The sequence below is a fragment of the Argopecten irradians genome, chromosome 10 (genome assembly GCF_041381155.1).
Source record: "Argopecten irradians isolate NY chromosome 10, Ai_NY, whole genome shotgun sequence".
NCBI classification, from domain to species: Eukaryota; Metazoa; Mollusca; class Bivalvia; order Pectinida; family Pectinidae; genus Argopecten; species Argopecten irradians.
In genome coordinates, this window is record NC_091143.1 from 14,067,313 (window position 1) to 14,089,978 (window position 22,666).

General features: G+C 39.3%; 1 protein-coding gene across 5 annotated transcripts in view; it reads right to left on the bottom strand.

The window, feature by feature from the left end:
* Nucleotides 1–429: 429 nt before the first annotated feature.
* Nucleotides 430–22,666, bottom strand: part of LOC138333179 (uncharacterized) — a 62,396-nt gene continuing 40,159 nt past the window's right edge. For all 5 annotated transcript variants that reach the window (XM_069281361.1, XM_069281363.1, XM_069281362.1 and 2 more), the window contains 9 exons: nucleotides 21,094–21,213; nucleotides 20,225–20,279; nucleotides 17,514–17,627; nucleotides 16,718–16,809; nucleotides 15,000–15,073; nucleotides 12,619–12,764; nucleotides 8,475–8,619; nucleotides 7,961–8,034; nucleotides 430–2,353 (listed from right to left, as the gene is read on the bottom strand). In XM_069281361.1, the coding sequence (XP_069137462.1) occupies nucleotides 2,310–2,353; nucleotides 7,961–8,034; nucleotides 8,475–8,619; nucleotides 12,619–12,764; nucleotides 15,000–15,073; nucleotides 16,718–16,809; nucleotides 17,514–17,627; nucleotides 20,225–20,279; nucleotides 21,094–21,213 (864 nt within the window). In that variant the 3' untranslated portion in view covers nucleotides 430–2,309. The remainder of the gene's footprint in view (nucleotides 2,354–7,960; nucleotides 8,035–8,474; nucleotides 8,620–12,618; nucleotides 12,765–14,999; nucleotides 15,074–16,717; nucleotides 16,810–17,513; nucleotides 17,628–20,224; nucleotides 20,280–21,093; nucleotides 21,214–22,666) is intronic.

A 22,666-nucleotide genomic window follows, 5' to 3' on the forward strand; every position in this document is an offset into this window, starting at 1 on the left:
TGCAAGGATTAATTTATTAGTCGTATTTTCTAAAAGTTTTAGCCTCTGAGACTGATTATGAATTAAAGTTGTGACACTTGTGGCGTTGGCCGTTAAAAGTTCAATAGCGTATGTTGTAGGAGTGTGTTGTGGCTCTGTGTTTTGCTCAGTTGACATTGTCAATATGTGTGTAGTGTTGTATAAGAGTGTAGCGAAATGTGAAATTAACAAAATAAAATACCTAGGTGGACAAACTAAAAGCAAATGTTCACAAAAATGGATCAAGAATGTAAAATCTACATACCTGTAAACCGGTGATCAATCGTGGTAGTAACTTCCGAAATGTCCGAACCCAGGTTCTTTTCAGCACGGCGCCAATATGATGATTTATAACTTCGTGTAGTTTCGTAGGTTGTTGTGGTGTGTATAGATGTAGAACTCCAACGCAGATTCAGTGAATGGTACGATACGTTTATTGGAGTCTTAGGAATCGACTGTGTACAGAGATTATTGGCGAGTTAATATAGCAGTACATCGGGATAACATATGTCAATATTTGGGTATGAAAGCCAATACCTGGAACAGTTGACCCAACGTAGATGCTGTATTACATAGGGAAACATGTTTACTCATTAGCAGTTATCATGTAACATAATTAATAACATGGCTATGTAATTAGTAGCAATACACTGCCCCTAACAGAGGTTGGTTTCCACTAGATTATACATGCACGTACATATACTATTGCAAATATGAAACACATGTGCTTGACCTACACAATGTAATATTCTTGAAAGATATATGTAGATAATTATATATTAGTCCAAATTTCAAAGTCTAAAATTCTTATCATTTATATATTTTATACTACATATTCTCCTTAACAACAGAGTCACAATACTGATATCTCCTTAAAAGCAGGACCTTTATAATGGTATCTCCTTAACAACAGAGTCACAATACTGATATCTCCTTAAAAGCAGGACCTTTATAATGGTATCTCCTTAACAACAGGACCTTTATAATGGTATCTCCTTAACAACAGGACCTTTATAATGGTATCTCCTTAACAACAGGACCTTTATAATGGTATCTCCTTAACAACAGGACCTTTATAATGGTATCTCCTTAACAACAGGAACTTTATAATGTATCTCCTTAAAAGCAGGACCTTTATAATGGTATCTCCTTAACAACAGGACCTTTATAATGGTATCTCCTTAACAACATGACCTGTATAATGGTATCTCCTTAACAACAGGACCTGTATAATGGTATCTCCTTAACAACAGAGTCTTTATAATGGTATCATCTTAACAACAGGACCTTTATAATGGTATCTCCTTAACAACATGACCTTCATAATGGTATCTGACCTTAACACATGACCTTTATAATGGTATCTCCTTAACAACAGGACCTTTATAATGGTATCTCCTTAACAACAGGACCTTTATAATGGTATCTCCTTAACAACATGACCTTTATAATGGTATCTCCTTAACAACATGACCTTTATAATGGTATCTTCTTAACAACAGGACTTGTATAATGGTATCATCTTAACAACAGGACCTTTATAATGGTACCATCTTAACAACAGGACCTGTATAATGGTATCTCCTTAACAACAGGACCTGTATAATGGTATCTCCTTAACAACAGAGTCTTTATAATGGTATCATCTTAACAACAGGACCTTTATAATGGTATCTCCTTAACAACATGACCTTCATAATGGTATCTGACCTTAACACATGACCTTTATAATGGTATCTCCTTAACAACAGGACCTTTATAATGGTATCTCCTTAACAACAGGACCTTTATAATGGTATCTCCTTAACAACAGGACCTTTATAATGGTATCTTCTTAACAACAGGACCTTTATAATGGTATCATCTTAACAACAGGAGTCGTTATAATGGAATCTCCCTAACAACATGTCCAATGTAACAAACAGACACTTAGGTAATGTAACAGGACTGGGCTAAAGGATGATCATAAATGACCATGTAGCTCCATCATTAAAACATCCAGCTAATGTTTGGAAGTATGAGTGGACTGACCACTATATGTTTTCATGTTACACCAATACAGTATACATCACAAACACAAAGCAGTATTCCACAACCGTCCCTTCTAATATTCTATGGCTTTGTGTAGTCTCGGTCTACATTCTGTATTACAGTTTCTGTTATCATTTGTAAAATTGTAAAATATGGTTTACACCACATACTCTGTCACTTTCAATATTTTCGCTTCAACACTCACACATTTAAAATATTTCTACACAAAATCTTGAGCCTACATATGCATGGTTTCAAAACTACTGTTGTCCTAATAACATGGCATATTCTTCATAAGTTATTTCTGAAAATAAAAAAATATGTAAAAACTAAACTGTTCATACTTGAGAAAGAGATGGGAGAGAGACAATAACGGTATAGAACTATACTGTTCATGCTTGAGAAAGAGAGGGAGAGAGACAATAATGGTATAGAACTATACTGTTCATGCTTGAGAAAGAGAGGGAGAGAGACAATAAAGGTATAGAACTATACTGTTCATGCTTGAGAAAGAGAGGGAGAGAGACATTAAAGGTATAGAAATATACTGTTCATGCTTGAGAAAGAGAGGGAGAGAGACAATAAAGGTATAGAACTATACTGTTCATGCTTGAGAAAGAGAGGGAGAGAGACAATAAAGGTATAGAAATATACTTTTCATGCTTGAGAAAGAGAAGGAGAGAGACAATAAAGGTATAGAAATATACTTTTCATGCTTGAGAAAGAGAGGGAGAGAGACAATAAAGGTGTAGAAATATACTGTTCATGCTTGAGAAAGAGAGGGAGAGAGACATTAAAGGTATAGAACTATACTGTTCATGCTTGAGAAAGAGATGGGACACAGACAATAAAGGTATAGAAATATACTGTTCATGCTTGAGAAAGAGAGGGAGAGAGACAATAAAGGTATAGAAATATACTGTTCATGCTTGAGAAAGAGAGGGAGAGAGACAATAAAGGTATAGAAATATACTGTTCATGCTTGAGAAAGAGAGGGAGAGAGACATTAAAGGTATAGAAATATACTTTTCATGCTTGAGAAAGAGAGGGAGAGAGACATTAAAGGTATAGAAATATACTGTTCATGCTTGAGAAAGAGAGGGAGAGAGACAATAAAGGTATAGAAATATACTGTTCATGCTTGAGAAAGAGAGGGAGAGAGACAATAAAGGAATAGAAATATACTTTTCATGCTTGAGAAAGAGAGGGAGAGAGACATTAAAGGTATAGAAATATACTGTTCATGCTTGAGAAAGAGAGGGAGAGAGACAATAAAGGTATAGAAATATACTGTTCATGCTTGAGAAAGAGAGGGAGAGAGACAATAAAGGTATAGAAATATACTGTTCATGCTTGAGAAAGAGAGGGAGAGAGACAATAAAGGTATAGAAATATACTGCTCATGCTTGAGAAAGAGAGGGAGAGAGACATTAAAGGTATAGAACTATACTCTTCATGCTTGAGAAAGAGAGGGAGAGAGACAATAAAGGTATAGAACTATACTGTTCATGCTTGAGAAAGAGAGGGAGAGAGACAATAAAGGTATAGAAATATACTGTTCATGCTTGAGAAAGAGAGGGAGAGAGACAATAAAGGTATAGAAATATACTCTTCATGCTTGAGAAAGAGAGGGAGAGAGACAATAAAGGTAAAGAACTATACTCTTCATGCTTGAGAAAGAGAAGGAGAGAGACAATAAAGGTATAGAAATATACTGTTCATGCTTGAGAAAGAGAAGGAGAGAGACAATAAAGGTATAGAAATATACTCTTCATGCTTGAGAAAGAGAAGGAGAGAGACAATAAAGGTAAAGAACTATACTCTTCATGCTTGAGAAAGAGAAGGAGAGAGACAATAAAGGTATAGAAATATACTGTTCATGCTTGAGAAAGAGAAGGAGAGAGACAATAAAGGTATAGAAATATACTCTTCATGCTTGAGAAAGAGAAGGAGAGAGACAATAAAGGTAAAGAACTATACTCTTCATGCTTGAGAAAGAGAAGGAGAGAGACAATAAAGGTAAAGAACTATACTCTTCATGCTTGAGAAAGAGATGGGACACAGACAATGAATGTATAGAAATATACTGTTCATATTGAGAAAGAGAGGGAGAGAGACAATAAAGGTATAGAACTATACTCTTCCTGCTTGAGAAAGAGAAGGAGAGAGACATTAAAGGTATAGAACTATACTGTTCATGCTTGAGAAAGAGAGGGAGAGAGACAATAAAGGTAAGGAACTATACTGTTCATGCTTGAGAAAGAGAGGGAGAGAGACAATAAAGGTAAGGAACTATACTGTTCATGCTTGAGAAAGAGAGGGAGAGAGACAATAAAGGTATGGAACTATACTGTTCATGCTTGAGAAAGAGAGGGAGAGAGACAATAAAGGAATAGAAATATACTTTTCATGCTTGAGAAAGAGAGGGAGAGAGACATTAAAGGTATGGAACTATACTGTTCATGCTTGAGAAAGAGAGGGAGAGAGACAATAAAGGAATAGAAATATACTTTTCATGCTTGAGAAAGAGAGGGAGAGAGACATTAAAGGTATAGAAATATACTGTTCATGCATGCTTGAGAAAGAGAAGGAGAGAGACAATAAAGGTATGGAACTGTACTCTTCATGCTTGAGAAAGAGAAGGAGAGAGACATTAAAGGTATAGAACTATACTGTTCATGCTTGAGAAAGAGAGGGAGAGAGACAATAAAGGTAAGGAACTATACTGTTCATGCTTGAGAAAGAGAGGGAGAGAGACAATAAAGGTAAGGAACTATACTGCTCATGCTTGAGAAAGAGAGGGAGAGAGACATTAAAGGTATGGAACTATACTGTTCATGCTTGAGAAAGAGAGGGAGAGAGACAATAAAGGAATAGAAATATACTTTTCATGCTTGAGAAAGAGAGGGAGAGAGACATTAAAGGTATAGAAATATACTTTTCATGCTTGAGAAAGAGAGGGAGAGAGACAATAAAGGTAAGGAACTATACTGTTCATGCTTGAGAAAGAGAGGGAGAGAGACAATAACGGTATAGAACTATACTGTTCATGCTTGAGAAAGAGATGGGAGAGAGACAATAAAGGTATAGAAATATACTGTTCATGCTTGAGAAAGAGAGGGAGAGAGACAATAAAGGAATAGAAATATACTTTTCATGCTTGAGAAAGAGAGGGAGAGAGACATTAAAGGTATAGAAATATACTTTTCATGCTTGAGAAAGAGAGGGAGAGAGACAATAAAGGTAAGGAACTATACTGTTCATGCTTGAGAAAGAGAGGGAGAGAGACAATAACGGTATAGAACTATACTGTTCATGCTTGAGAAAGAGAGGGAGAGAGACATTAAAGGTATGGAAATATACTTTTCATGCTTGAGAAAGAGAGGGAGAGAGACAATAAAGGAATAGAACTATACTCTTCATGCTTGAGAAAGAGAGGGAGAGAGACAATAAAGGTAAGGAACTATACTGCTCATGCTTGAGAAAGAGAGGGAGAGAGACATTAAAGGTATAGAAATATACTCTTCATGCTTGAGAAAGAGAGGGAGAGAGACAATAAAGGTATAGAACTATACTCTTCATGCTTGAGAAAGAGAGGGAGAGAGACAATAAAGGTATAGAACTATACTCTTCATGCTTGAGAAAGAGAGGGAGAGAGACAATAAAGGTAAGGAACTATACTGTTCATGCTTGAGAAAGAGAGGGAGAGAGACAATAACGGTATAGATCTATACTGTTCATGCTTGAGAAAGAGAGGGAGAGAGACAATAAAGGTATAGAAATATACTGTTCATGCTTGAGAAAGAGAGGGAGAGAGACAATAAAGGAATAGAAATATACTTTTCATGCTTGAGAAAGAGAGGGAGAGAGACATTAAAGGTATAGAAATATACTTTTCATGCTTGAGAAAGAGAGGGAGAGAGACAATAAAGGAATAGAAATATACTTTTCATGCTTGAGAAAGAGAGGGAGAGAGACATTAAAGGTATGGAACTATACTGTTCATGCTTGAGAAAGAGAGGGAGAGAGACAATAAAGGAATAGAAATATACTTTTCATGCTTGAGAAAGAGAGGGAGAGAGACATTAAAGGTATAGAAATATACTGTTCATGCTTGAGAAAGAGAAGGAGAGAGACAATAAAGGTATGGAACTGTACTCTTCATGCTTGAGAAAGAGAAGGAGAGAGACATTAAAGGTATAGAACTATACTGTTCATGCTTGAGAAAGAGAGGGAGAGAGACAATAAAGGTAAGGAACTATACTGTTCATGCTTGAGAAAGAGAGGGAGAGAGACAATAAAGGTAAGGAACTATACTGCTCATGCTTGAGAAAGAGAGGGAGAGAGACATTAAAGGTATGGAACTATACTGTTCATGCTTGAGAAAGAGAGGGAGAGAGACAATAAAGGAATAGAAATATACTTTTCATGCTTGAGAAAGAGAGGGAGAGAGACATTAAAGGTATAGAAATATACTTTTCATGCTTGAGAAAGAGAGGGAGAGAGACAATAAAGGTAAGGAACTATACTGTTCATGCTTGAGAAAGAGAGGGAGAGAGACAATAACGGTATAGAACTATACTGTTCATGCTTGAGAAAGAGAGGGAGAGAGACAATAAAGGTATAGAAATATACTGTTCATGCTTGAGAAAGAGAGGGAGAGAGACAATAAAGGAATAGAAATATACTTTTCATGCTTGAGAAAGAGAGGGAGAGAGACAATAAAGGTATAGAAATATACTTTTCATGCTTGAGAAAGAGAGGGAGAGAGACAATAAAGGTAAGGAACTATACTGTTCATGCTTGAGAAAGAGAGGGAGAGAGACAATAAAGGTATAGAACTATACTGTTCATGCTTGAGAAAGAGAGGGAGAGAGACATTAAAGGTATAGAAATATACTTTTCATGCTTGAGAAAGAGAGGGAGAGAGACAATAAAGGAATAGAACTATACTCTTCATGCTTGAGAAAGAGAGGGAGAGAGACAATAAAGGTAAGGAACTATACTGCTCATGCTTGAGAAAGAGAGGGAGAGAGACATTAAAGGTATGGAACTATACTCTTCATGCTTGAGAAAGAGAGGGAGAGAGACAATAAAGGTATAGAAATATACTCTTCATGCTTGAGAAAGAGAAGGAGAGAGACATTAAAGGTATAGAAATATACTCTTCATGCTTGAGAAAGAGAAGGAGAGAGACAATAAAGGTATGGAACTGTACTGTTCATGCATGAGAAAGAGAAGGAGACAGACAATAAAGGTATAGAAATATACTGCTCATGCTTGAGAAAGAGAGGGAGAGAGACAATAAAGGTATGGAACTGTACTGTTCATGCATGAGAAAGAGAGGGAGAGAGACAATTAAGGTATAGAACTATACTCTTCATGCTTGAGAAAGAGAGGGAGAGAGACAATAAAGGTATAGAACTATACTGTTCATGCATGAGAAAGAGAGGGAGAGAGACAATAAAGGTATAGAACTATACTGTTCATGCTTGAGAAAGAGAGGGAGAGAGACATTAAGGGTATAGCATTACAATTAGTTGTTTGTAGAATGGCCAGGTATGGTTTTAATAATCAGTCAATTTACTAAAGAGTTCATTTCATTACTTTATAATCATGTTTTAATTTCCAAGGGGTCTGAATTTTTGTTGGCAATTACATGTAGTTTGAATCTGTGTAATATTTTACGCTTCTAGAGATTACTTTTGCCAATATGCAACTTCAATGTCTGTATTGTGACGTCATAACATGGGTAATTCACGTCATTTTCGCAATTTTATAGAGGCTTGAAAAAAGAAGAGGCCAATCTCAGTATTACTCTATATTTGAAATGAATCTTCTTTCACATAACTAAATTTAATAACTCAACGTAAAACATATATATCTTTTTCTGATATCACATCATACTCACCTGATCTTCTAATTTCACAAACACTTTTATCATTTAGATTTGTACTTCTACGGTTAAACAAATCAAGGTGATATCTGAAGCAAAAATAAAATTCTTTTAGAAAATGTTATGAAACATCAATCTCCTTGGCATCATACTTACTTTCTAGTTGATTTTTACTTTTATTAATTTACCTGCCAAGAAAATTTTGTAACCATTCTCTCGACTGCATAATTACCAATCCCACGTGCATGCGTGTAATCAATCTTTTTTGTCTATACACAAGTTCATTAGACCAAGAATATGATAAATGAGACATACTTCTTTCTTATTTGATCAACCAGTGTTCTGAGAGAAAAATCTGACTTTTGAGGTGCTATATAAAGTCCTTGACTCCCCATTTTTAAAGTGAAAATTCCCCTAGCAGGTAAGTATGATGCATGGAAATACCCTTCTCACTAAGATACGGTGTGTTCTTACTCTGAATCATGAAATTGAAGAACAAAAAAAAGATAAAAAAAAAATGGTTACTGACCTTATCTGATGGTCTGGGCTGCTGATGACACACCAGTCAGAATGACCGGTGTACGATTTCTCGATCTCCTCTATCTGGTGTGGGGAGTAGGTTTCCCAGGTATCCTCTCCCACCCTCCTCTGCCACACGATCCTGTTTGGCGAGTCTATCAATAAACAAATATGGGGCCCATGGGCCTTAACGGTCACCCGAGTACAGATATAAAATGAAACAAAGACATATAAACACTATGTACTGGCCCTTGATGTCGGTCAGTGATGATACAAATTTGACTTTTTAATCTATGAAGAGTATTTGCTTCCATCAAACCTATGAACTCAGAAATATTTTGAAATTTTAGTAATTTTGACCCCTTTTGGCCCCCCTCCTCTGCCCCAGGGGATCAGCCAGGACCAATATGCATATGATGTTAAAATGCTATCCTAGGCTAATAATTCTAACTAAGTTTGACTCGTTTACTCTGAAAATTGAGCAAAAAATGCCCATAAATGTGCTTTCCCTATATAAACTATAGTAAAATTTACCCCCTCCCCAGGGAAAACCGTGAGAACCTAGGATCATATAATTCACAATTTTTGTAAAGGACCTTAAGACCTTTCAATCTATGAAGAGTATTTGATTCTACCATTTCAAGAATTTCAGAAGATTTTTGAAATTTTAGCCTATTTGACCCCTTTTGACTCCGCCCCTAAGACCCTGGGATCAGTCATGGTAAAGTTGTTAATAGGATTCAATGGCCATCTCATGCTGAAAATTCTGACAAAATTTGACTCATTTCCTATTACAAATGACCGAATAATGCTAAAAAAAGTGTTTTCCCTACTTAAACTATGGTAAACTTAACCTTTTCCCTAGGGGGAAACGAGAGACCCCATGGTAATTTAATTCACAAGTTTTGTAAAGGACCTTAAGACCTTTCTATCTATGAAGAGTATTTGATTCTACCACATCTGTAAGTAGAGAAGAAGATTTTTTTAAATTTTAGTCAATATTACCCCTTTTGGCCCCTCCCACAGCCCCCTGGGGGGTAAGGACCATATAATTCACAATTTTGTTTGGTCTTATGCCTAAGAAGTTTTGGAGAAGTCGAAAATGTAAAAAGTTTATCGTCTCACGAGGGACAACGGACGATGGACGACGGACAACAGACGATGGACCACTGACGATGGACAACGACGGACAAAAGGCAATTAGAATAGGTCACGATGAGACTTCGTCTCAGGTAACCTAAAAACATTACAAACAGGGACTTAAAGCACTAGCTGGCTGTATTTCTACTTGTTTCAGTTCTAGCTGGTTTATGTTCCTGTTAGCTGGGTATGAGTACAGGTGTGGGTATGTACCTGTTACAGCCCTAGCTGTGTGTGGGTTTGTACCTGTTACAGCCCTAGCTGTGTGTGGGTATGTACCTGTTACAGCCCTAGCTGGGTGTGGGTATGTTACCTGTTACAGCCGTAGCTGTGTGTGGGTGTACCTGTTACAGCCCGAACCAGGTGTGGGTATGTACCTGTTACAGCTCTAGCTGTGTGTGGGTTTGTGTACCTGTTACAGCCCTGTGGATAGCTGTGTGTGGTGGTATGTACCTGTTACAGCCCTAGCTGGGTGTGAGTATGTACCTGTTACAGCCCTAGCTGTGTGTGGGTATGTACCTGTTACAGCCCTAGCTGGGTGTGAGTATGTACCTGTTACAGCCCTAGCTGTGTGTGAGTATGTACCTGTTACAGCCCTAGCTGGGTGTGAGTATGTACCTGTTACAGCCCTAGCTGGTTGTGGGTACGTACCTGTTACAGCCCTAGCTTGGTGTGATGAGTATGCACCTGTTACAGCCATAGCTGGGTGTGAGTATGTACCTGTTACAGCCCTAGTTTGGTGTAAGTATGTACCTGTTACAGCCCTAGCTTGGTGTGAGTATGTACCTGTTACAGCCCTAGCTGGTTGTGTGAGTATGTACCTGTTACAGCCCTAGCTGGTGTGATGAGTATGTACCTGTTACAGCCCTAGCTTGGTGTGATGAGTATGTACCTGTTACAGCCATAGCTGGGTGTGAGTATGTACCTGTTAAAGCCCTAGCTTGTTGTGATGAGTATGTACCTGTTACAGCCATAGCTGGGTGTGAGTATGTACCTGTTACAGCCCTAGTTTGGTGTGAGTTTGTACCTGTTACAGCCCTAGCTTGGTGAGTATGTACCTGTTACAGCCCTAGCTTGGTGTGGGTATGTACCTGTTACAGCCCTAGCTGTGTGAGGGTATGTACCTGTTACAGCCCTAGCTGGGTGTGATGAGTATGTACCTGTTAAAGCCCTAGCTTGGTGTGATGAGTATGTACCTGTTACAGCCATAGCTGGGTGTGAGTATGTACCTGTTACAGCCCTAGCTTGGTGTGTGAGTATGTACCTGTTACAGCCCTAGCTTGGTGAGTATGTACCTGTTACAGCCATAGCTGGGTGTGGTGTGAGTATGTACCTGTTACAGCCCTAGCTTGGTGAGTATGTACCTGTTACAGCCTAGCTGGTGTGTATGTACCTGTTAGCCCTAGCTGGGTGTGGGTATGTACCTGTTACAGCCCTAGCTGGGTGTGGGTATGTACCTGTTACAGCCCTAGCTGTGTGTGGGTATGTACCTGTTACAGCCCTAGCTGGGTGTGGGTATGTACCTGTTACAGCCCTAGCTTGGTGTGAGTATGTACCTGTTACAGCCCTAGCTTGGTGTGGGTATGTACCTGTTACAGCCCTAGCTGGGTGTGGGTATGTACCTGTTACAGCCCTAGCTGTTTGTGAGTATGTACCTGTTACAGCCCTAGCTTGGTGTGAGTATGTACCTGTTACAGCCCTAGCTGTGTGAGGGTATGTACCTGTTACAGCCCTAGCTGTGTGTGAGTATGTACCTGTTACAGCCCTAGCTGGGTGTGGGTATGTACCTGTTACAGCCCTAGCTTGTGTGAGTATGTACCTGTTACAGCCCTAGCTGGGTGTGGGTATGTACCTGTTACAGCCCTAGCTTGGTGTGGGTATGTACCTGTTACAGCCCTAGCTGGGTGTGGGTATGTACCTGTTACAGCCCTAGCTTGGTGTGGGTATGTACCTGTTTCAGCCCTAGCAGCCTAGCTGTTTGTGAGTATGTACCTGTTACAGCCCTAGCTTGGTGTGAGTATGTACCTGTTACAGCCCTAGCCTGGTGTGATTATGTACCTGTTACAGCCCTAGCTGTGTGTGGGTATGTACCTGTTACAGCCCTAGCTGGGTGTGGGTATGTAACTGTTACAGCCCTAGCTGTTTGTGAGTATGTACCTGTTACAGCCCTAGCTGGGTGTGGGTATGTACCTGTTACAGCCCTAGCTTGGTGTGGGTATGTACCTGTTAGCCCTAGCTGGGTTGGGTATGTACCTGTTACAGCCCTAGGGTGTGGGTATGTACCTGTTACAGCCCTAGCTTGGTGTGTTAGTATGTACCTCTTACAGCCCTAGTTGGGTGTTGGTATGTACCTGTTACAGCCCTAGCTGTGTGTGTATATGTACCTGTTACAGCCCTAGCTGGGTGTGGGTATGTACATGTTACAGCCCTAGCTGTGTGTGTATATGTACCTGTTACAGCCCTAGCTGGGTGTGGGTATGTACCTGTTACAGCCCTAGCTTGGTGTGAGTATGTACCTGTTACAGCCCTAGCTTTGTGTGAGTATGTACCTGTTACAGCCCTAGCTTGGTGTGGGTATGTACCTGTTACAGTCCTAGCTTGGTGAGTATGTACCTGTTACAGCCCTAGCTGTTTGTGAGTATGTACCTGTTACAGCCCTAGCTTGGTGTGAGTATTTACCTTTTACAGCCCTAGCTGTGTGAGGTGAGGGTATGTACCTAATACAGCCCTAGCTTGGTGTGAGTATGTACCTGTTACAGCCATAGCTGGGTGTGGGTATGTACCTGTTACAGCCCTAGCTGGTTGTGGGTATGTACCTGTTAAAGCCCTAGATGTGTGTGGGTATGTACCTGTTACAGCCCTAGCTTGGTGAGTATGTACCTGTTACAGCCCTAGCTTGGTGAGTATGTACCTGTTACAGCCCTAGCTGGGTGTGGGTTTGTACCTGTTACAGCCCTAGCTGGGTGTGGGTATGTACCTAGCTGTTACAGCCCTAGCTGGGTGTGGGTATGTACCTGTTACAGCCCTAGCTGGGTGTGGGTAATCAAACTGCTGCCTGATGCCCATGTCAGCCTCTGTGAGGCTCCTTTCCGTGCTATCACTCCTCGGCTCACAGTCAACTTGAAGTTCATCGTGCCCAAACTGAAGGCTTGGTATTTCACTGAAATTCAATGTTTGTAAAACCTGATTACTTTTCATTAATTAAGGTAGCAGATGACAGATCATTTAAAATTCTAGAGATGTATTGGCACCTATATTACCTATATAGAGAATGCATGGTCAGTGTATTAAAGGTGAGGGTTAAGAAAGACAAAAGCAGCAAAACATTTATTTCCCTTTCTGACCTGAGCCAAAAATTCAGGTTATATAAATGTCTGTCATTTTTAAAAACACTGGAGGTTTTAAAAACACCACATGTACATATTTAATCCTGTAACATTGATGCCAACACTGTTGTAAATATGTCTGTCATTCAAACGTTTTGCTTCTGAAGTAGGTCAGTCAAATTGACGCCCAATCTCAAATTCTAACAAGAGGCCCAAATGGCCTGTATTGCTCAACTGGTTTGTAATGCCAAGTAATGTTCTGCATACAAGTTCATTGTTTATTTTCTGAAGGAATTTGAATATTAACCTCTAATTCCCCTATTGGGTTCCACTTTTTCTGCTCCAGGGAGTCAAAGCCAAAATTTATACGAATTCTGTTAACCCCAAGGATGTTTCTGGCCAAATTTGGGTGGTACAATCCATGCAGAACTCTAGGACAAGTAGCGATTTTTAGGATTTACCTCTATTTCCCTTATCGGGCCCCGCCCCTCCTGCCACCGGGGGTCAGAGCCAAAATTTATACAAGTTCTGTTCCCCTTTCCCCAAGGATGTTTCTGGCCAAATTTGGTTACAATCCATGCAGAACTTTAGGACAAGTAGCGATTTACAGGATTTACCTCTATTTCCCCTATAGGGCCCCGCCCCTCCTGCCCCCAGGGGGTCAGAGCCAAAATTTATACAAACTCTATTCTTATTCCCCCAAGGATGTTTCTGGTCAAATTTGGTTACAATCCATGCAGAACTCTAGGACAAGTAGCGATTTATAGGATTTACCTCTATTTCCCCTATTGGGCCCCGCCCCTCCTGCCCCCTTGGGGTAAGAGCCAAAATTTATACAAGTTCTGTTCCCCTTCCCCCAAGGATGTGTCTGGCCAAATTTGGTTACAATCCATGCAGAACTCTAGGACAAGTAGCGATTTATAGAATTTACCTCTATTTTCCCTATTGGGCCCCGCCCCTCATGCCCCTTGGGGGTCAGAGCCAAAATTTATACAAGTTCTGTTCCCCTTCCCCCAAGGATGTTTCTGGCCAAATTTGGTTATAATCCATGCAGAACTCTATGACTAGTAGTGATTTATAGGATTTACCTCTATTTCCCCTATTGGGGCCCCCCCTCCTGCCCCCTTGTGGTCAAAGCCAATATTTATACAAGTTTTGTTCCCCTTCCCCAAAGGATGTTTCTGGCCAAATTTGGTTACAATCCATGCAGAACTCTAGGACAAGTAGCGATTTATAGAATTTACCTCTATTTCCCCTACTGGGCCCCGCCCCTCCTGCCCCCGGGGGGTCAGAGCCAAAATTTATACAAGTTCTGTTCCCCTTCCCTCAAGGATGTTTGTGGCCAAATTTGGTTACAATCCATCCAGAACTTTATGACAAGTAGCAATTTAAAGGAAATGTTGATGGACGGACACGACGGACGCCGCGCCATGACATAAGCTCACCTGGCCCGAATGTTTAAAAATGTTTAAATAAACTTGGAAGCCCTTCATCTCAGCATGTCATGGGCTCAATATCAGGCCTCTAAGAGATTTTATTTATTCATAAGAAGTTGTTACAGATTTCAGCTAATTTGACTTGTATGACAATGTATGCTTGAATGAAGGTAAAGTTCATTCATTTGAACTAATTTGGTAGCCTTTTATCCCAGCATTAAAATATGAGTACCCTGGACCTTTTGGTTAATGAGTCGTTTTTTAAGTCGTTTTAATGAGAAGTTTACGTACAGCGCACGACGACAGATGAAACATGATGACAATTAATAGATTATCATGGTTATCCTGCTGGTTGCAGGATAAATATATCTATATACAATGAAAATGTTTTCTCCTATCTGTTTTTCAGTTTTTCTCTCTTGCGTTTAATAATTTCACTTACATCAGAAACCAAAATTAATTCACAATATATCTGATTTTTTTTTTTTTTTTTTAATAGTCTTGGAGTTTCTATATTGAATCAGTCGTTGAGGAACTGCTTGAGAAACATATTTTAAAGAATGGTGGAAGGACATATGCAAAACTGTTAGAAGAATCACTATCATATAAACGACCATTCTGATATATACTTACCTGGCTTTGTTCTGATGAACCTTCCAGAGCTCATTACTTTGGTAGTAATCCTCCTTACCATTACTCCACCTCACCTATATATAGAAACAAACATAATAGAAAGGTCTCCATACACTGTCGGTAAAGTATCCATATACTGTCAATTTAGTCCCCATATACTGTCAGTAAAGTCTCCATACACTGTCAGTAAAGTACCCAAATACAGTCAGTAAAGTATACATACACTGTCAGTAAAGTAGCCAAATATTGGTAGTAAAGTCCCCATACACTGTCAGTAAAGTCTCCATAAAGTCTCCATACATTGTCAATTTAGTCTCCATATACTGTCAGTAAAGTCTCCATACACTGTCAGTAAAGTCTCCATATACTGTCAATTTAGTCCCAATATACTGTCAGTAAAGTCTCCATACACTGTCATTAAGTTCTCCATATACTGTTTATTTAGTTCCCATATACTGTCAGTAAAGTCTCCATACACTGTCAGTAAAGTACCCAAACACTTTCAGTAAAGTACCCATATACTGTCAGTTAAGTACCCAAATATTGTCAGTAAAGTACCCAAATAAAGTAAAGTACCCAAATACTGTCAGTAAAGTACTCATATTCTATCAGTAAAGTACCCAAAAAAAGTCAGTAAAGCACCAAATAAACTCAGTAAAGTACCCAAACACTGTCAGTAAAGTACCTATATACCTATTTCTATAAATCAATTTTCTTGTATTTCGTAGTCAAAATTTTACAAAAATAAAGCGTTTAAACTACAAGTTCACAAGTGCATTAAAAATAACTTGGGAAATTAAATTGCCATGAAAACATGGCCATGAAACACAAAATTCAGCTGCATAAACAAGTTGATTAAAGTAATGTCACTGTCAGTGATACCTCAATATGGTACCTTTGTGTAACTGTGTGGTACCATAGTGTTACTGTATGGTGTTATAGTGTTACCATATTGTACCATAGATTTACTATATGGTGTCATAGTGTTACTGTATGGTATCACAGTGTTACTGTATGGTTCCATAGTGTTACTGTATGGTACCAAAGTGTTACTGTATGGTACCATAGTGTTACTGTATGGTATCATAGTGTTACTGTATGGTGTCATAGTGTTAATGTATGGTACCATAGTGTTACTATATGGTGTCATAGTGTTACTGTATTGTACCATTACGGTAGTGTTACTGTATGGTTCCATAGTGTTACTGTATGGTACCAAAGTGTTACTGTATGGTACCATAGTGTTACTGTATGGTACCAAAGTGTTACTGTATGGTACCATAGTGTTACTGTATGGTATCATAGTGTTACTGTATGGTACCATAGTGTTACTGTATGGTATCATAGTGTTACTGTATGGTGTCATAGTGTTACTGTATGGTGTCATAGTGTTACTGTATGGTATCATAGTGTTACTGTATGGTATCATAGTGTTACTGTATGGTGTCATAGTGTTACTGTATTGTACCATTACGGTAGTGTTACTGTATGGTTCCATAGTGTTACTGTATGGTACCAAAGTGTTACTGTATGGTACCATAGTGTTACTGTATGGTATCATAGTGTTACTGTATGGTGTCATAGTGTTAGTGTATGGTATCACAGTGTTACTGTATGGTGTCATAGTGTTAGTGTATGGTACCATAGGTATTACTGTATGGTGTCATAGTGTTACTGTATGGTATGACAGTGTTACTTAATTGTTAAGAGAGACAAACCTTGGCTATGTTTTCCTGAAGGTTAAAGTTTGTGACAATTCCAATGTCATATCCAGCTGCTTGATTTCCATTTTCCTCTGAGTAATAAGGGTCTAAAATGAAAGAAAACACAGTTCCAAAATAGCTGTAATATCCAAGGAGGTAGGGCCTACCAAGGACAGTATTACATGTATATATATAAGGTCAAAATGTAAGCCAAACAGATCTCATACAATAAAGACCATGTTGATCAACTGTAAGTCACATTAGTTTAGCATTTGCAATATTTCACACCTTCCTATTTTCAACATTTTTGCGAATATTATGCATTAATTCATATAAAATTATTTATCAATATTATATTTTTTGTTCAGATTTAATACAATTAGTAGCGAAACAATTGAACTCATGGTTAAGCTCTTTCATGAAAAAAAAATCATCTTGTGAAAGCATCGCTTGGTTTGCTTTTATTAGTTTAATGTCCTATTAACAACTAGGTTCATATGTGGAGGAAAGCCGGAGTACCCAAAGAAAAACCACTGACCAGTGGTCAATACCTGGCATCTGCCCCACATGGCATTCAAATTTGCAACCTAGAGGGGCTTGTGGTAATATGTCAGAACATCTTAATCACTTGGCCAGTGTAGCCCAAAATATTGCAGTGAAATGCTTAACAGTATTTAATCTGATGTTATCCAGTTAAGTTACTGGTTACAAACTAAATCCTACATACACTTAAACACATCAATGGAAAAGTTTAAAACAATCTTAAAGTTAATATGTTGCATGCAGAATCTATACCCTGGCATCATCTTACCTTTTCTGACGGTGTCACCAGGCTTCAGTACAACAGGAGAGGTATAGGTTGTCTCCAGTATATCTGTCTGTGTGGCGAAGGCAGAAGCACCACAGGAGTGGTCTGTGTCCATGTCTTGTAACAAACAAACAAAGAACATTTAGGATTCTTTTTCTCTTTAAAACATTCCACAATATACCTTACATTTTTTACTCTAAATTGATGATAGATAACATTTTTGAAATCAGAATGACCAATGTGCAAGAAAACAAGAGGCCCAGAGGGCTTGTATTGCTGGTTTAAATTACCAAGTCATGTTCTGAATACAAATGAACAGGATCATTGTTTCTTTTCTGAAGGAAATTTATCTCTAATTTCCCTATTAGGCCCCAATCTTTCTGCTCCAGGGGAGTCAGAGCAAAAATTTATACAAATTCTGTTCCCCTTCTACAGAGAATGTTCCTGCCCAAATTTGGTTACATTCCAAAGCATGTTGAACTCTATGAAGTCCTTTATAGTAACGATTTAAAGGATTTACCTCTATTTCACCTATTGGGCCCCGCCCCTCCTGCCCCTGGGGGGTCAGAGCCAAAATTTACAAAAAAACTGTTTTGCTTCCCTGAAGGATGTTTCTGGCCACATTTTGTTACATACAGAACTATATGACTAGTAGCAATTTGAAAGATTTACCTCTATCCCCCTATTGGGCTATGCCCCTTCTGCCCCTGTGGGGTAGTACCAAAATGTATTAAAACTCTGTTCCCCTTCCCCCAAGGATGTTTCTGGCCAAATTTGGTTACATTCCATGCAGAACTCTATGACTAGAAGCGATATATAGGATTTACCTCTATTTCCCCTATTGGGCCCTGCTCCTCCTGCCCCTGGGGGCTCAGAGCCAAAATTTATTAAAACTCTGTTCCCCTTTCCCAAGGTGTTTTTGGCCTAATTTGGTTACATTCCATGCAGAACTCTATGACCAGTAGCAATTTAAATGATTTACCTCTATTTCCCCTATTGGACCCCTCCCCTCCTGCCCCTGAGGGTCAGAGTCAAAATTTATTAAGTTCTGTTCCCCTTCCCCCAAGGATGTTTCTGGCCAAATTTGGTTACAATCCATGTAGAATTCTATGACTAGTAGCGATTTAAAGGAAAAATTCATGGACGGACACCTCAGCATGACATAAGCTCACTGGCCCTTTGGGCCAAGTGTTAAAACTACAGCAGGCATCATCACCTAACAAAAAGCAATAGTTTCCTCCCTACTTTACAAGGTAAATCTGTGACAGGGTAGAAGACAGTTCACATGGGTTAAGCATCATCAACATTTATACAGCAAAACTGTGGCATACACTACAATTTTATTCACTGTGACTTGTCTTTGGCTCAGCTTGATAACTGTGCCAACGCCAGACTTTGACTTCTTCAACTCTACTTACCATGGATACAACACTGTGTCTGTACCTGGATTTGACCTATGGACCCTACAGTCACCATGGATACAACACTGTGTCTGTACCAGGATTTGACCTATCGACCCCTCAGTCACCATGGATACAACACTGTGTCTGTACCAGGAATTGACCTATTGACCCTTCAGTCACCATGGATACAACTCTGCATCTGTACCAGAATTTGACCTATTGACCTTCAGTCACCATGGATACAACACTGTGTCTGTACCAGGATTTGATCTATCCACCCTTCATTCACCATGGATACAACACCGTGTCTGTACCAGGATTTGACCTATTGACCCTTCAGTCACCATGGACACAACACCGTGTCTGTACCAGGATTTGACCTATTGACCCTTCAGTCACCATGGATACAACTCTGCATCTGTACCAGAATTTTACCTATTGACTCTCCAGTCACCATGGATACAACTCTGCATCTGTACCAGGATTTGACCTATTGACCCTTCAGTCACCATGGATACAACTCTGCATCTGTACCAGAATTTGATCTATTGACCTTCATTCACCATGGATACAACTATGCATCTGTACCAGAATTTTACCTATTGACCCTCAGGTCACTAAGGATACATCTGTGTCTGTACCAGGATTTGACCTATCGACCCTTTAGTCACCAAGGATACAACTCTGTGTCTGTACCAGGATTTGACCTATTGACCCTTCAGTCACCAAGGATACAACTCTGAGTCTGTACCAGGATTTGACCTATTGACCATTCAGTCACCAAGGATACATCTGTCTGTACCGGGATTTGACCTATCGGCCCTTCAATCACCAAGGATACAACTCTGTGTCTATACCAGGATTTGACCTATTGACCATTCAGTCACCAAGGATACATCTGTCTGTACCGGGATTTGACCTATCGGCCCTTCAATCACCAAGGATACAACTCTGTGTCTGTACCAGGATTTGACCTATTGACCCTTCAGTCACCAAGGATACAACTCTGCGTCTGTACCAGGATTTGACCTATTGACCATTCAGTCACCAAGGATACATCTGTCTGTACCGGGATTTGACCTATCGGCCCTTCAATCACCAAGGATACAACTCTGTGTCTGTACCAGGATTTGACCTATTGACCCTTCAGTCACCAAGGATACAACTCTGTGTCTGTACCAGGATTTGACCTATTGACCCTTCAGTCACCAAGGATACAACTCTGTGTCTATACCAGGATTTGAGTTATTGACCACTAATAGGAACACTATAAATTCAACCATGTGCAGATAATTAACAAAGTTACCACACCTGTGTCTTCTAGAGAAGTTTTGATGATCCTATCAGCTTCATTCCTAACATGCTCCTGTAACAAAAGAAGACAAATATTACTAAATTCAAGCTGAGGTATTGCCAATACTACAACAGTGTCTTCATTTGTATATATATAGGCATGTACTTGGTCAGAGGTTGGCAGTTCAATTTATGAATGAATGTTTATTTACGTATATCACTTTTCATGAATGATCATTTACCTGTTTCCTTTTGTGAATGTTCATTAACCTGTCCCTTTCATGAATGTTAATTTATCTGTTCCCTTTTGTGAATGTTCATTACCTATATTCACTTTCATGAATGTTCATTTATCTGATCCCTTTCGTGAACGTTCATTTACCTGTCCTTTTTATGAATGTTCATTTATCTGTTCCCTTTCGTGAATGTTCATTTATCTATATTCACTTTCATGAATGTTCATTTACCTGTTTCCTTTTGTGAATGTTCATTTACCTGTTACCTTTCATGAATGCTCATTTACCTGTTCCCTTTCTTGAATGTTCAATTATCTACTCTCTTTCATGAATGTTCACTACCTATTCCTCTCATGAATATTCATTAACCTATTCTCTTTCATGAATATTCATTAACCTATTCTCTTTCATGAAAATCCATTTACCTGTTACCTTTCATGAATTTTCATTTACCTATTCCTTTTCATGAATGTTCATTTTCCTATTCCCTTTCATGAATGTTCATTTACCTGTTACCTTTCATAAATGTTCATTTACCTGTTACCTTTCATAAATGTTCATTCACCTGTTACCTTTCATAAATGTTCATTTACCTATATTCCCTTCCGTCAATGTTCATTTACCTACTCCCTTTCATGAACATTCATTTACCTGTTCTCTGTCATCGGTGATTTGGCTATTTTCAAATTCCTCTGTTATCCTGTCATTTAATTCATCATTAGTGTATGTTTCCTTCCCAGCATGCCAGTCAACAATTGTACCTATAGCATTCTGGATAAAGAAGAAACAAATGTATGATTAATGCAAATTAGGAATTGTTAAAATAACCAGGAATAGAAGTGATTGGTCGGCTAAGGTATAAATTCTGAATTAACTTTATGATATTATGTAAGTGCATGTGCAACTTTGAGAATTACCAAAACAAAAACAAAAACAAGAGGCCCAGAGGGCCTGCTCACCTGGTTTGTAATGCCAAGTAATGTTCTGAATACTGGTTCATTGTTTCTTTTCTGAAGGAATTTGAATATTTACCTCTAAATTCCCTATTGGGCCCCACCCCTCCTGCCCCAGGGGGTCAGAGCCAAAATTTACACAAGTTCTGTTCCCCTTCACACAAGGATGCTTGTGGCCAAATTTGGTCACAATCCAAGCAGATCTAGACCTCTAGGACAAGTAGCGATTTATAGGATTTACCTCTATTTCCCCAATTGGGCCCTGCCTCTCCTGCCCTCGGGGGGTCAGAGCCAAAATTTATACAAGTTCTGTTCCCCTTCCCCCAAGGATGTTTGTGGCCAAATTTGGTTACAATCCATGCAGAACTCTATGACTAGTAGTGATTTAAAGGATTTACCTCTATTTCCCCTATTGGGCCCCACCCCTCCTGCCCCTGGGGGGTCAGAGCCAAAATTTATACAAGTTCTGTTCCCCTTCCCCCAAGGAAGTTTGTGGCCAAATTTGGTTACATTCCATGCAGAACTCTAGGACAAGTAGTGATTTATAGGATTTACCTCCATTTCCCCTATTGGGCCCCGCCCCTCCTGCCCCCGGGGGGGTCAGAGCCAAAATTTATACAAGTTCTGTTCCCCTTCCCCCAAGGATGTTTCTGGCCAAATTTGGTTACATTCCATGCAGAACTCTATGACTAGTAGCGATTTATAGGATTTACCTCTTTTTCCCCTATTGAGCCCCGCCCATCCTGCTCCCGGGGGGTCAGAGCCAAAATTTATCCAAGTTCTGTTCCCCTTCCCACAAGGATGTTTGTGGCCAAATTTGGTTACAATCCATGCATAACTCTATGACAAGTAGCGATTTAAAGGATTTACCTCTATTTCCCCTATTGGGCCCCGCCCCTCCTGCCCCCGGGGGGTCAGAGCCAAAATTTATAAAAGTTCTGTTCCCCTTCCCCCAAGGATGTTTGTGGCCAAATTTGGTTACATTCCATGCAGAACTCTAGGACTAGTAGCGATTTAAAAGAAATGTTGACGGACGGACGACGGACGCCGCGCCATGACATAAGCTCACCGGCCATTCGGGCCAGGTGAGCTAAAAAACTGCCTTAGTAACCACCTCTGTATAAAGACCACCTGCTTAATAAGACAACTGTCTTGAGGTCTTTAAAGGCCCACTATCTTACCGATACAAAAAAAAATCAAAATTTCTTAAAAACAACAATAACATATTGATAAAATGTATATTGATGGCCTAAGATGAGGTTACAACACCG